The 14,184-nt window shown below is 45.4% G+C and overlaps 1 protein-coding gene across 25 annotated transcripts in view; it reads left to right on the top strand.

Moving 5' to 3' along the window:
* CLIP1 (CAP-Gly domain containing linker protein 1) overlaps positions 1-14,184 on the top strand; it is a 97,349-nt gene that overhangs the window by 26,582 nt on the left and 56,583 nt on the right. For 24 of the 25 annotated variants that reach the window (XR_008312454.1, XR_008312455.1, XR_008312453.1 and 21 more), the window contains exons 4-6: positions 7,667-7,791; positions 9,424-9,640; positions 13,190-13,387. Coding sequence is in view for 22 of the 25 variants with exons in the window: in XM_053279403.1 (XP_053135378.1) it covers positions 7,667-7,791; positions 9,424-9,640; positions 13,190-13,387 (540 nt within the window). In the remaining 3 variants the exon portion in view is untranslated. The remainder of the gene's footprint in view (positions 1-7,666; positions 7,792-9,423; positions 9,641-13,189; positions 13,388-14,184) is intronic. The other variant, XM_053279407.1, reaches the window with a different exon arrangement.

Below are 14,184 nucleotides of genomic sequence, written 5' to 3' on the forward strand. Positions count from 1 at the left end.
CGACATTGCCCAGCTGAAGACTGTGAGGAATTCGTTCTGTCTAGACACTCCAGAAGAGGTGGCCCTTCTCTTGCGCTGGTGCCAAATTTGGAAGTGCAGATCAGTCTGGAATGTGAATTTCTGAGACCCTACCACCACCCCACACACACAGCCCGTGTCGGGCTGGATCCAGATTTGGGGAGTTTGCAATGTAGTGACAGCATGACACACAGAAAATTAACCTAAACATCATAGGGACAGGAAAGAATTTGAGTCGGGAATTATGACGCCGTTGGGGATGGGGCCGTAGCTTACTGGTAGAACATCTGCTTTGCATGCAGAAGGTCCCAGGTTTATTTCCTGGCAGCATCTCCAGGTAGGCCTGGGAAAGACTGCCTGAAACCTTGGAGAGCTGCTGCCAGTCAGTGTAGACAATACGGAGCTAGGTGGACCAAGGGTCTGACTTGGTAAAAGGCAGCATCCCATATCCTATCCCCAGGTCACGGAAGACGTATAGTTGTGGTCTTAGAAGGGCACAGTTAGAGCTGTCAAAGCCCTGTTTCTCAATGGATGGCTCAGATCCGGTTTTTAATGATGGGTCACAGCAGCCTTTGTGGTTTCTTCCAACCCCGCAGCTCTGTTGATCACAAGCAGATAGTCCCTAAGAGGTCTTTCCGGCCCACTTCAGTCTCTGGATGCATCAAACACCAAGAAAAGAGCCCTAAGCGATGTTCTTCAGATTCACTTTCCATTAGGGAGAACAGTGATGACAGAAGTGAGCCTAAGCATTTGTGGCGCTCCTTCAGAGTTGGTGCTTGTCAAAGGAAGAGGGACGCAGCTGCCTCCATTGGGCAAATGCTGTGCTCCTCGCTGTCGTCTTGGCTCACCCAAGAAGGCCTTACCTTCAAAGGTCACACTGAACATTCGTATAATAGGAATGATCTTAAATGACTCCGATGCCCAAGGACCTCCACTTCATGCTTGTCAGGTTTTTTTAATGTCTGCAGAGACGGTTGTGTTCCTCAAGGCTCTGCATGACAAAGGTCCCACAAATACTGCAAGAGACGGTATATGCTAGCTTCAGGGCACGTGGAGTTACCGCCAAGCAGCTTTCTCCTGGAAGAGGAGGAGTGCAGGAAAGCCAAGGATACGGCTGCATCTGGCAGCCAGATGAAGTTTCTCTCCTTGTTAGAAGCGGGTGGACTTCTAGGACTTGATAGAAGCAATTCCAACTGGGGGCGGGGGGGAATCTAAAACTTGCTTTCCCTGAAGTGGTATCCAAAGCACCTCACCAGTTTGAAGGGAAGGAGATCCCTGCTGTTATGCTTTTTCAGAGTTTCCAAGTATTGGATATACTTGAAGTTCTTGTAGTCCCTAGGGAGTAAAGGACTGATTTGTGTTGGGTTTTTTTTGGGGGGGGGGGTTAGAAGTAAGAGTCCAGGAGATAAAGCATGGCCCAGAGGGTGGTACTGATGAGATAAGAGCACAGTTGTCCAAAGCAGGAATTTATATTTGAGTCAGAGTGGTAGGCCAAGGGAATAAAAATATGTTAGTAAATAATTTAAGTGTACAGATATTCACAAGTGAAAGAGTGCTCTGTGCTCCAGTGTGGCATAGTGGTTAGAATGTTGGACTAGAATTGGGGAGACCCAGGTTCACATCCCTGTTCAGCCATGAAATTCACTGGGCAGTCACTGGGCACTGGGCCAATTACTTATCTCTCAGCCTAGCCTACCTCACAGGGTTCTTATGAGGATAAGCATAACCAACTACACCACTCTGGGCTCTTTGGAGGAAAAGTGGTATATACAAGTATTTTTTAAAAAATTAAGTTTCTAGCCCTCATGGCTGCAGGAATAAGTTAACATGTGATGACACACACATTAAAAGCTGGGAAGAAGGAGTTAAAGAAGCACATTTAATTGCTCTTCAGTTTCCATTAAAACTTTATCAGGCTTATACATAGTGATTCTACTAAGACTGAATCAAGGGCAATCGTGATGTTGTCCTTTCTAGCTGCTCTGGACCATCATGCCTGCCTGCCTCAGAGTCTCATTGCAGAAAATGTTGTCTCAGGTCCCATTTGGGGTGGGGTCACCTGAGTGAAGAGTCAAATCTGTTTATGGCTGGCTGGATAAAATGCTGTGCCTTCTAAGCAACCTCGGGAAGCTTACTCCTGGTAGGGCTTAAGGCTGTTTTTCATACAGCTTCAGCAATTTAAAGCTTGACTGAATCTCGTGTGTGTGTGTGTGTGTGTGTGTGTGTGTATGAGTATATGAGTTCTAAAGCTGTAACTTTAGTGCCCAGCCAGATGTTCACAAAATGTTGCAAAACCAATCTGCAGGCTAGTGTGCATCTTTGGGGGAGGTAGCTCTCTGTGTTGTGGACTTCTTTGTGCTGGTTCATCTCTGTTTGATCGGGCATCTTCTGATTATAGATAAGGCAAAATCCACATAAAACCTTAAAGCTTCACAGCCAAAAAAGCATTGGAGTATCTGTTTAAATATAGCTGTCCCTAGACAAGTCTGACAATAGTAACTAAGTACATGTGATAATTGTACTGTTGTGTCATTATAAGTCTCACACACACACACACTGGTAGGTCAGTAGAACAGAATTAAAAATTATCCGACATGGGAATAATGTGGATGAAGCCTTGTGTAAGTCCTTAGGATCAACGAATGCCATCTTTCTCTCAGTATCATTTGTGGCCCCAGCCTTGTGTGTACATGTATTCCCATATAATATACATATAATGGGGATACATATAATTTTTCTGTGACTGTACGTGAAAAGTAGCAAGGCCCTCTGTGAAGTCAATGTTTATTCTTATCGCAAGGGTCCTTGGTAGTTGATGTGGGCTTCTTGAGTTAAGAACGAAGTGGCAGAATTCAGGGCCACGAAGAACTTTAAAAAAATTATTGCATCCTGCAGGGGTTCCCAATCTGTGATACTTCAGATGTTAGGAACCCAGGAATCTGCTGTCCATCGAGTCAGACCCTTGGTCCATCTAGCTCAGGATTGTCTTCACAGACTGGCAGCGGCTTCTCCAAGGTGGCAAGCAGGAGTCTCTCTCAGCCCTACCTTGGAGATGCTGCCAGGGAGGGAACCTGGAACTTTCTGCACTCAAGCAGGCAGGTGCTCTTCCCAGAGCGGCCCCATCCGCTGAGGGGAATATTTTACTGTGCTCACACATATAGTCTCCCATTCATATGCAAACCAGGGTGGACCCTGTTCAACAAAGGGGGCAATTTATGCTTGCTAAGACAAGACCAGCTCTCCTCCCTGATGTTGCTGAACTGCAACGCTCATCATCCCCAGCCACAATAAATTGTGTAGTTCAGCAACATCTGGAGTACCACGGGTTGGGAACCCCTGGCATAATGTTTTGCCATCCTCCAAAATGCCGAGGATAACATACACAGAGGCTAACCCGTGTAATCCTTGCAACAGTCTTGTAGAGTAGATTAGGTTCAGCAGTGGTGACTAGTAGAAGACCACTGCATGTGGATTTGAACCCAAGTCCCTCTGGTCCAAGCCCAGAATTCTTTCTGCTACACCACATTGTCTCTTTGCAGTGTTGAGAGGTCTAGGGATGGATGGATAAAAGCAGGGGTGCACAACTCAAATGTCCAGTGGGCCAGAAACAACCATGATGGTGTATTGGAGGTGGGGGGTGGGGAGTCAATCACCAGGGCATTAATTACTGTAGTAAAATTATAAAGATAAATATTAAAGCAATTACTAGTTAGTTGTGGGTCCTTCCCTCCCCGCAGGGGCCCACTATTTTAACCAAAGATAATGGCCCAAAAATAAGCCCTGTCCTTGCTCAGTCAGTGGGCACCTGACTGTTCCAGCCCCACATAAATGCCAAATTTGGGGGCTCCTGCTGTTGGTCGCTACCTGGGTCATCAAAAATGTCCCTGTGGGCTGGATCTGGCCCCCAGGCCTTATGTTGTGCAGGGCTGGATAAAAGGAATTACAGGCTCAGTTCAGTGTGTAACCATTTTTAGCCTACTTTCCTGGAGGCTTATGAGATCACCCGGCATTGATTGATTGTGTGTGTGTGTGTGTGTGTGTGTGTGTGTGTGTGTGTGTGTGTGTGTGTATCCGTCCGTGTTTGTGTGCCCCACCCCACCCCACCAACTTTGCAACGTCTGGACCAATGTGAACCAAATTATGTACATTTTAGGGACACCTCAACGACATAGTTTGTGATGGTGTCATCCACCCCGATCCAAGTTTGCAGCCACATAAACTTTTGAGGTGCAAGTGGGTTAACTTGTGAACTGCTTAACCAATTTGGACCAAATTTGCTACAGCTGTAGGAACACATAGGGATGCCCCAATGGTGTGATGTGTGATGATGTCATCCACTCCAATTCAAAATGGTGGCCATAGGAACATCTGAGGCGCAAGCGGGTTAATTTATGGACTGCCTAACCCATTTGAACCAAATTGGGTACAGTTGCAGTGAGTGACACACAAGGACACCTCAACAGCATAGTTTGTGATGGTGTCATCTACCCCAATTCAAGATGGCGGACACATGAACCTTTGAGGTGCAAGTGGACTTACCTGTAAACCACTTAATGAATTTGAACCAAATTTGCTACAGCTGTATGGACACATAGGGATGCCCCAATGGTGTAGTTTGTGGTGATATCATCCACTCTGATCAAAGATGGTGGGCGTGTGAACTTTTGAGGCACAAATACACTAACTTGAGGACTGTCTGCTCGATCTGAACCAAATTCGGTACAGTTGTAGTGAGTGGCACACAGGGATACCTCAATGATGTGGTTTGTAATGATGTCGTCCACCCCGATCCAAGATGGCGGACACATGAACATTTGAGGTGCAAGAGATCTAACTTGTGGACCTTGATCTGAACCAAATTTAATCCAGTTGTAGACAGTGAAAGGAAAGTAGGCTGATTAGTTCTTACTAGAACAACTTGTTTAAAAATCTGCTGGCCCGCTTGTGTGTATACAGAATGCAGATGATTTAGGCCACTGTCCCTTTCCCCCTGGGGAAGGAAGCTGATGATACATCCCGCACCTTCAGTCTTGTGTTCAGCAAAAGCAGAATTTTAAAGACGTCTGTTTACATGGTGGGGCTTGTTCACGCCATCTGCTCTCATCAGGAAGCTTTTTATGTGCTTGCTTGTAAAAAGAGAGAGCTAAACATCCCCCTCAACTCCAAATTGTGGGAAATGCAGGCAGCCTTCGAATTTGACAAACAGCATTTAATCACCGCCTTATCCATGCCTGTGATTAAAAACCCAACTGGGTACCAAACCAAATTCTCCCCCCACCCGCCCCTCCACACCAAAGCCTGCAGAAGTCCTAGTGATCCCCAGCTCAGCTGCTCTGGCTCATTACTATTTTATATCATCCCTCCTGAATTATATGGAGTTGTTGTGATCTGCTAAAAAAAGATTTGGCAGATCTTCTCTTTGCTCTTCAATTTTTTAACACTCTGCCTCAGTATGAGTGAAGGTCACTAGTGCAGCTGTTTTAATCACATTGTAATGTTGCCCTTATTTTCGGTAAACTTGTCTTAAGTTGGCTTTTAGAAAGTGGGAAAAGAAGCAACAACATTGTCTTCTGTGAGAGAGACCTAAGGGAGGCCTGCTTAGGGAGGAGAACTGGTCTTGTGGCAGCAAGCATGAATTGTCTCCTTTGCTAAGCAGGGTCCACCCTGGTTTACATTTGTATGGGAGACTAGATGTGTGTATGTGCACTGTAAGAAGAGATAAGGCAAGGAGATGCCATTGGGCCAAATTCTTTTTGTGAACGGTTATACCCCTTGTAGCTTTTCTTCAGGCAAAAGATTAAAATCAAAACTTGAATGAAGGTTGGTTAAATCAGACTTGATTTACAAGTTAACCAAGTTAATTTTTGCTGCTCAGAAGCTAGTGACGTTCAACTAGTGAATTAACTCCATTTAAAAAAAATCACTTTATAAGCCTTGATTTGCATTTTGTTTCAGGGTAAATTATATAGCCTTATAAAAGTATGCTTAATTTGCAAGTTGCATGATGGGAAGAAGCATGAATTGTTCGCTTGTTAAGTCCAGCCTGTACTTTTCCGAAGTTGTTCTCCTGGAAGTTTTTTACGCCCGGCTTTTCATTCGGATCTCCTCCGGAATGGAGGTGTGCATTCACATTTCAGCCAAATTTACTCCAAAGTCCCTGCGAGCTATCAGGAGCACTTCACACACAATTCAGGTTTTTCACTGAGCATTAGGGTGTAGCCCAATTTATATCCGGGGTAAAAAAAAATTCCACTTTTTGCGTTGGGTTTTTTGGGCAACTTCGAACTTGCAGTAGAGCCTCACAGAAACCCCGTGGTAAAGCCTGCTGACTGGGAAAGCTCAAGGTATTTGTTTTTATTCCAGGAAAAGTCATGATTGTGTTATGCTGTTCAGAAAATGCAAGCCCCATATACATAGTTCCTAGAGAATAGTTCCTCTTTTAAATCCTCGGTTTTAAGTTCTGCAGTTGCAATGTAAAATTTTGGAAAGCTGCAGTTAAAACTGAATATCCACATGTTTAAAAGAAGATTTCATTTTTATTCTTGCGTAGCTCTCTTTGGGGCAATTTGTATTATAACTAGGCCGGCTCTGAATGCTTTGGCATTGCTGGTTCACTCCTCAACCTTCCTGTTGAGGTTAAAGGGTACATTTCCTATCGAGTGTGCTTGTTGGCGGCTGCAGCAGGTAGCTTCCTCTGTCAAAAAATAAATTGCCCAAAATAACTCAATTCTGCTTGTGGGAGGCTTCCTGAGGAACTAGTTACTATTCTGAATTTGACATCGGTGCAGTTCTTGCTGGCTTGCGGATGCATCCACGGTGGCTCGATTCAGGCACTGTGTCAAAACCTGACTTTTACTAGCCATTGTTGAGAACCCAAGCCATTATTGAGCTTCCACGCATACCAACAAGCCATGGTTGAGGGCAGCTCCCCTTATTTTCTTTTCTATCTGCTTAGCAGATCTGTTTATTGGTGATCTTCACCTCCGCATGGTCATTTTCTCAGTCCTGGGAAGGCCTTTTAGGAGAGAGACAGAGAGAGCCCTTTCTTAAGAGCTCCAGGAGGAATGCTCTAGGAAGGGCTGCCCTCCCAGCACTCTGTACACACCGTCCAAGATGGTGCAAGGGCCCAGGATGGCTCCGTTTCCCTTAAAGGAGCCCCTCTCCCTGGCGCTGCACAGTGAGAATGGTCGCCTCCGCATGGTGCCAGGGGGCTTCGTGCAGAGTATTCAGCTTTGTCAGAAGCTTCACACAGGTCCAATAAAGAACGAGTCAGGGAACTGCATTTTGTGTTGATGGAGGCTGCCGCTGGCCTTAATAGGGTGCAGCGGCCTCTTCAGATGAAGCAACAGCTATAACTGTGGCCTGTCAATTCAGACACCATGCCCAGCCATAGTTAGCACCAACTCTGCTTTGCAAAGCCCGTGTTTAAAACCCCGTTTTCTTGATGGCAGGAAGAAAGTGGCTAAATTCTGTATTAGGTATCTGAAAAGACAAGCAATATGCTCTCTGAATATGCAGAATTGTTTTGTTTCTAATTTAACATGGGTGTGTGTGTGTGTGTGTGTGTGTGTGTGTGTTCGTTTGTTTTAAGGCAATAATATATATATATAGCCTTCCTCCTCCATTCTCTCCTTCTCTCCCTAATCAGGTTGGTGGTACTAAAGCTGGTGTCGTCCGCTTTCTTGGGGAGACTGACTTTGCGAAGGGAGAATGGTGCGGTGTTGAATTGGACGAACCGCTGGGGAAGAATGATGGAGCCGTGGCTGGAACAAGGTGAGGGTGAAATCCAGGAAACCAGCTTAGCACCTGGGACTACTAGTCACTAGTGAGTGTGAATCTCATTCGGCTGTGGTTTGCATTTGGATGGGAGACCACATGTGAGTGCAGTAAGAGATTCCTCTTAGGGGTTGGGGCCACTCTGGGAAGAGCACCTGTGTCCTTGTATGAAGAGGGTTCAGCGTTCCCTCCCTGGCAGCATCTCCGAGATTGGGCTTGGAGAGACTTCTGCCTGTAGCCTTGGAGAGCCACTGCCAGTCAGTGTAGATAGTCCTGAGCTACAGGGTCTGACTCAGTATAATCCTGAGCTAGGTGGACCAAGGGCCTGACTCAGCTTCCTGTGTCCCTATGATGGTTTCATGAGTTCAAGAGCTGCTGTTCTTCATGGTTTCTTTGTGTCCTTGTATATGGGCACTGAGCCAGCTTCGAGAATGATCTAGAACTGGTACTCTGAACCACATTGTGAGCTGAAGTCACGGAGCAGCACAGACCTTTCTTCCTCTCTTAAAAATGTTGCTCTTAGAATTGTATGGTTCCCAAAACACACGCTGCTCAGAAGACCCACTCGAGTGTCTCCAAGAAACTTGGAGAAATGGAAGTCTTGGGGTAGGGGCGGTGAATGAAGGAGCAGAACAAACCCGTTCCTGAATGTCTTGGGAAGTGCTGAGTAGTGAACATCAGTAACATTCATTTGCGTGTTCTCCTTGCTAAGAAGTGCAACATGCCAGTAATATGCATAGGGAGGGAGATTATCAGTTGAATAAAAAATTAATCTGTACAAGTCGTAAGAGAGCAATTTCATTTCTTTATATGCTGGCATGGCCCTATTGACTTCACACGGTTTCCCTTGTACAAGAGGTCCTGTCACAAAGTATTAATGACATGTGTTTGAAGTATGTGCATCTGTACACACAAACACACCCCTTGTTTAACCTATTTGGTTAGGAACATAGGAAGCTAAGGGCAGGCCCCCCCCCACTTCCCAGGAGTATGGAAAGACCAGTGTGCCCTGAGAGGAAGGCAAGAAAGGAGGCACCCAGGCCAGGGAGCTCTTGTCCTCAGCTCCTGAAAAGATCAACAACCTGAGATAACGTTTTATTAATCTGTTATTTGCTTCTTTTAATATTGTAAACTGCTTTGGGTGCCTTTGTCAAGGCAGAAAGGTGGTGTAAAAATGTAGTTGCTGTTAATAATAATAATAATAATAATAATAATTATTATTATTATTATTATTATTAATTATTATTATTAAATAAATAAATCTGCATATACTGAGTCAGACCATTGTTCTGTCTAGCTCAGTATTGTCTTCACAAACTGGCAGCAGCTTCTGCAAGGTTTCAGGCAGGAATCTCTCTCAGCCCTATCTTGGAGATGCCAGGGAGGGAACTTGGAAGCTAGATGCCCTTCCCAGAGTGGCCCCACCCCCTGAGGGGAATCTCTGACAGTGCTCACACTTCTAGTCTCCCATCCATATGCAACCAGGGCGGACCCTGATTAACTAGAACAAGTCATGCTTGCTACCACAAGGCCAGCTCTCCTCTCCTAATTAGAATTGTGTATAAACAAGTACACTTCTCTGGGGAGCCTGTGTTCATTTTTGGGTGTTCTTCCCCCCCCTCCCCCAAGGTACTTCCAGTGCCAGCCGAAATATGGCCTGTTTGCCCCTGTCCACAAAGTCACCAAGATTGGCTTCCCATCGACGACGCCAGCAAAAGCCAAGACGGCGGTCAGGAAAGTCATCCCGACTCCCTCCAGCTTGAAACGCAGCCCAAGTGCCTCTTCTCTCAGCTCCCTGAGCTCTGTGGCATCATCAGTAAGCAGCAAGCCAAGCCGTACAGGACTAGTAAGCTTCTTTTCTAACTGCATGCTTTATGCCCCCACCCCCCACCCCCCGAGCAGAAATTGGCACGGCACATGGCCTGGGGTGGGCTTTTGTAAAATGGAGGCTAGTGCAGGTCTTGGGAAGAGCAAAGACCCTTTTCCATTGCCCACTTCCTTGTTCGCTCAAAGCATGCATGAAAAAAACCTTAGCTAGCCCTGGAGAATAGAAGAGTTAGTTTATTTTTAAGCTTTGCATACTTGACATTTAACTCAAACTAACAATTGCTGCTTGAATAAGAAAGGGGTGTTTCCAGCAACAATCAAGCCAAGGGGTTCTGGCTTTCCTGCTGCCTGGGCTCTACACCTTCATTTCCCCCAGATTGCATTTTGTATTAAAACTGGGCCTCAGTGAACTTAATCAGAAGCAGGTTCCATTGATGTCAGTGGAACCTACTTCCAAGTAATGTACAATGCTAATTGTGATGTAATTACAAAGAGAAATTCACACTCAGTTTTTTGAGCATTGCCTATGTTGAAAGTAGGTTATGTCCCCATCTTTGCCCCAGCAATCAAAATTGGATGTAATTGGCCAATAAATTGAATGTATTGCCAAATTGTAAAGCATATTTTTGGTGATAAGGCCTCTTTCTTTGATTTAAGTTAACCGTAACAATATAATCGTACACTATCTATTTACTGTAAAATAGCTGAGATTATTTTAACATCCTACTAACTGTGCATCAAATGCTTAAACTTTAAATGAACGTTAATGTTAAATACCCAGTCTTGGGTCACATGCAGCAAATGGAAACCTGCAGTTATCGCTAAATGGATAGACTGAGATTTGACCAGACATCACAGAAGACTTCTAAACTTGTTTATCTGCCAGTCTTTGTATCAGTTCACATGACCATTTTTAACCAGTGGTAGCTTGGCAACAAGAATCTATCACAGATAATGTGTCACGGATGGTGTTCTCATGTTAGTGATTAGGTTAGGACTTGCCCAAGTGAGCTTTAGGGCTGAGCAGATATTGGAGCGAAAGGGTCCCGGTGTGGTGCTCTGCACCACACTGCATTGGCTACTAATACCCCCAGAGCCGACATTGTTACATTGACAAAATACGCCCCCCCAAAAGTAAGTCTGGAATGTTGATAGAGTAATAGGAAACATAGAAATCACTGCTAAATCTCACTTGGGCACACAGCAAAGTGAATGTGGCAAACAAAAGTGAGTTTTCTGGAATAAAAAGAGAGGCTCTGTCGATTCATAAGCAATTCTCTGCTTCTCTAGCTTGCCTTCCTCTGCCAAGGAGAAGGCCTCTCTATCGACTGGGACTTGAGGTGGTCCCAGTCGATCACCTGGATCCCCCCAGCATCCTCTGAACAGAGGCAACCCTTAATCAGCACACTTTGCCTGCAGAATCCCTTTGAGCAGGTCCATTTCGCCCATAGTTCATTTTGAATGCTCTGGCAGTCCCAACCTCTAGCAGTGGCATCCTAGGAGTAGCTTCTTTGCAAAGTATTGGCAACCCACATTTTGCTGCATGTGACCCCAGGTTGACTTGGTAGGTGAGCAAATTCTTTGGCTTAACAGGAGGACATTTTTTATATTTAGCCTGCGCTCATGTCAGAGAATGCTTAGCAGCTTAACAAGCTAATCTGCGGTTGAGGCTCCCACCTTAGGTTGAGGCCAGCCCTTTGCTTCCTTTTGAACCCTTCAGTTTCCTACCTTCTGATTGCTGCATTAAGAATTTTGCCACACAGGTATGTTCGCTTCCTTTCTTTCATTTCTAATGGGAAAGCAAATACCAGCTTTTTTTCGACCTTTCTTCAAGAAGATGCACCTCCCAAAAGCTGTCAGGCAACCTCCTCCACCCATTGCCTCTGTTACATGGAGCAGGCACACCCTGCCCCAGATCTGCTCCTGCTGTGATTACCACCTCCCATCCCAAAGAAGAGCTGGCATGAAGTGATAGCAATTGCACATTATCTCTTGCAGTATAGATTCAGATATTACGTGTATTATGGTTCGAGACCAGAAAACAAACGGAAACAAGGGGGGAAATGCAAAGTTACAGAAAGACCAGTACAGCTTATATCTTACATCATATCTATTTACATATTACGGATACACTAAATCAGAGACCAACACTTCCCTAGGGAATAAAATTACAGATTTAACTATCTGACTTCTAATGGAGCAGACCCTGGAGCAAAATTCTGCAACATTAAGAGTAATGTCCATGTTGGAGTCTGAAAGAAGAGGGGTATACAGTTTATCTGACCTGCCTGGAAATTTCTTTACAGTTGAGATTATAAAAAGAAAATGAATGTCGCTATAAAACAGGCAATATAATATGGTCCACAGTTTCAGCCTCTCCCATCTGGCAGAGACAAATCTGACCTGCATAAGGGATTCGGAGGTATTTCCCCTCCAGTACAGCTGATGGCAGCACATTAAGCTGGGCTAAGGTGAAGGCTCCTCAGTACTTCGATGTTACAAGATTGTAAAGATATTTTGCTGGGGATAAATCTTTACTAAGCTTTCCAACCTCCAAACAGGAGGCCAGACTCCTGTCCCTTTGCAAATCCGTGACCTTCAGTGCTGACTCTGTGCCGTTCCTCCCTTCCACCTCTGGTGTGGCTGTGAGGACATCACAACAGAAGACCTGGTGCCAAGGTGGCCTCTCCTTCTCCTGAGGGGCTTCAACTGCCACTCTGATGGAAACCTAACACGCTCATTTTGTACAGTCTTGTTATGCTTTCTTGGAACAGAAGCCGATTATGATTTGCATTGGAGGGCAAAAACTGAAGGACATCTCTCATATTACATGCACAGAAAGAGTGTAATGTGTGAGACTAGAAATACATTTATTGCTTTCACGCATTTCATTTGTAGGTGTTCACTGACAACATCTTAGCTGCACACTTTTTTTTTTAAAGTGACTATAAGGTTGCTTCCACGCTGAATTTCCCCTCATGTTTTGGATACACTTATTCAATGCATCCCAGACCCGTCAGAAGATGTCCGTATAAAACCTAGCCTGATTCTTTGCCCCCTTTCCCTCCCCTTCACTCTGTCCACACAACAACTGAGAATCACACCCTCGGTATGGAGTATGCAGTTGGGACAAAGGAGGCAGCAACGTCTGTTCAAAAATCCTCATACTACTGTGGGCATCTTTTCCTAGTAGTTCTGCTTCTAAACGCAAGAGCAAATCCTATAGAAGCATGTGCGGTTTGTTGCTTTAGCTATCCGCCTCTTTCAGTAGGCAACAGCAGTGCCCGGAGTGGGATGCATAGTTTTAGCCCTGGTGTCAGAGGCAGAACTGGTCCATTTGCAGAATGGTGCCGCTCACACGCAAATGGTAGCATCATAACCTTCTCTGACTGTTATGATGGAAGCGTAGTGCTCTGTCCTGCAATGCCCCATCTTGGACAACTGGACATGAAATAGATGCAGAATCACACTGGTTCCAACATCGTATTTCAGTGGCAGTTCAAGCCTACTTTACGCTTTTTAAACTCAGCAGCTAGGTTCTTAAAATGCCCCTCTCACCTTTTTGAAGTTGACAGAAACGTCTTCACGCTACGCAAGGAAGATTTCGGGCACCACCGCGCTGCAGGAGGCGCTGAAAGAGAAACAGCAGCACATCGAGCAGCTCCTGGCCGAGAGGGACCTGGAAAGAGCTGAGGTCGCCAAGGCCACCAGCCACGTTGGAGAAGTAGAGCAGCAGCTAGCCTTGGCCCAAGATGGGCACGATCAGGTTGGCCAGGAGGATTTGCCTGCACAAGTGGTGGTCGCAGAAAAAGGAGAGGGGAGGGATAAGTAGAAAGAAAGGAGGGAGGGTTCCCCAAGGAGGCCCCATGGTTGGATTCTCTTTAAAAAAAAATAGATGTCAGGGGTTCTCAAACTTGGGTCCTCAGATATTGGGGATAGGAATGTAGCTCAGTGGTAGAACATCTGCTTTGCATGCAGAATGTCCCAAGTTCACTCCCTGGCAGCATCTCCAAGTAGGGCCAGGAAAGACTCCTGCCTGAAACCTTGGAGAGCTGCTGCCAGTCAGTGTAGACCGTTCCGAGCCAATGGGCCAATGATTTCACTCGGTACATGGCAGTTTCTTTTGCTCCTTTGTTCTGGAAGTACAACTGCCATCTTCCCCAGCCATAATGGGAGCTGTACTAACAACATCTGGGGACCAAAGTTTGAGAACCCCTTTTCTAAATAGTTTTGTAATCCTTGCTACCCCTTCCATAGCACTTTCTACATTGGGCCAAATAAGTTCTTTGGACAAAACATATTAGCTCTGCATCAGTGCAGTTTGTTGAAACATGAAATTATATCACAGTTGCAGACCACGTCCAGCCTGACATGATTGCGATTATGGTTACTTTTGGGGAAAAGGAGTTAACCTTTTTGGGGAAAGGGTAAACTTTGGTTACCCTTTTTGAAACAGTAGCTTTTATTTAATGCAGGGCTTCACATGTTTGGCCCTCCAGCTGTTTTTGGACTACAATTCCCATCATCCCCCGCTACAGTGGCAAATAGCTAGGGGTTATGAGA

The sequence above is a fragment of the Hemicordylus capensis genome, chromosome 15 (genome assembly GCF_027244095.1).
Source record: "Hemicordylus capensis ecotype Gifberg chromosome 15, rHemCap1.1.pri, whole genome shotgun sequence".
Lineage (NCBI taxonomy): Eukaryota > Metazoa > Chordata > Lepidosauria > Squamata > Cordylidae > Hemicordylus > Hemicordylus capensis.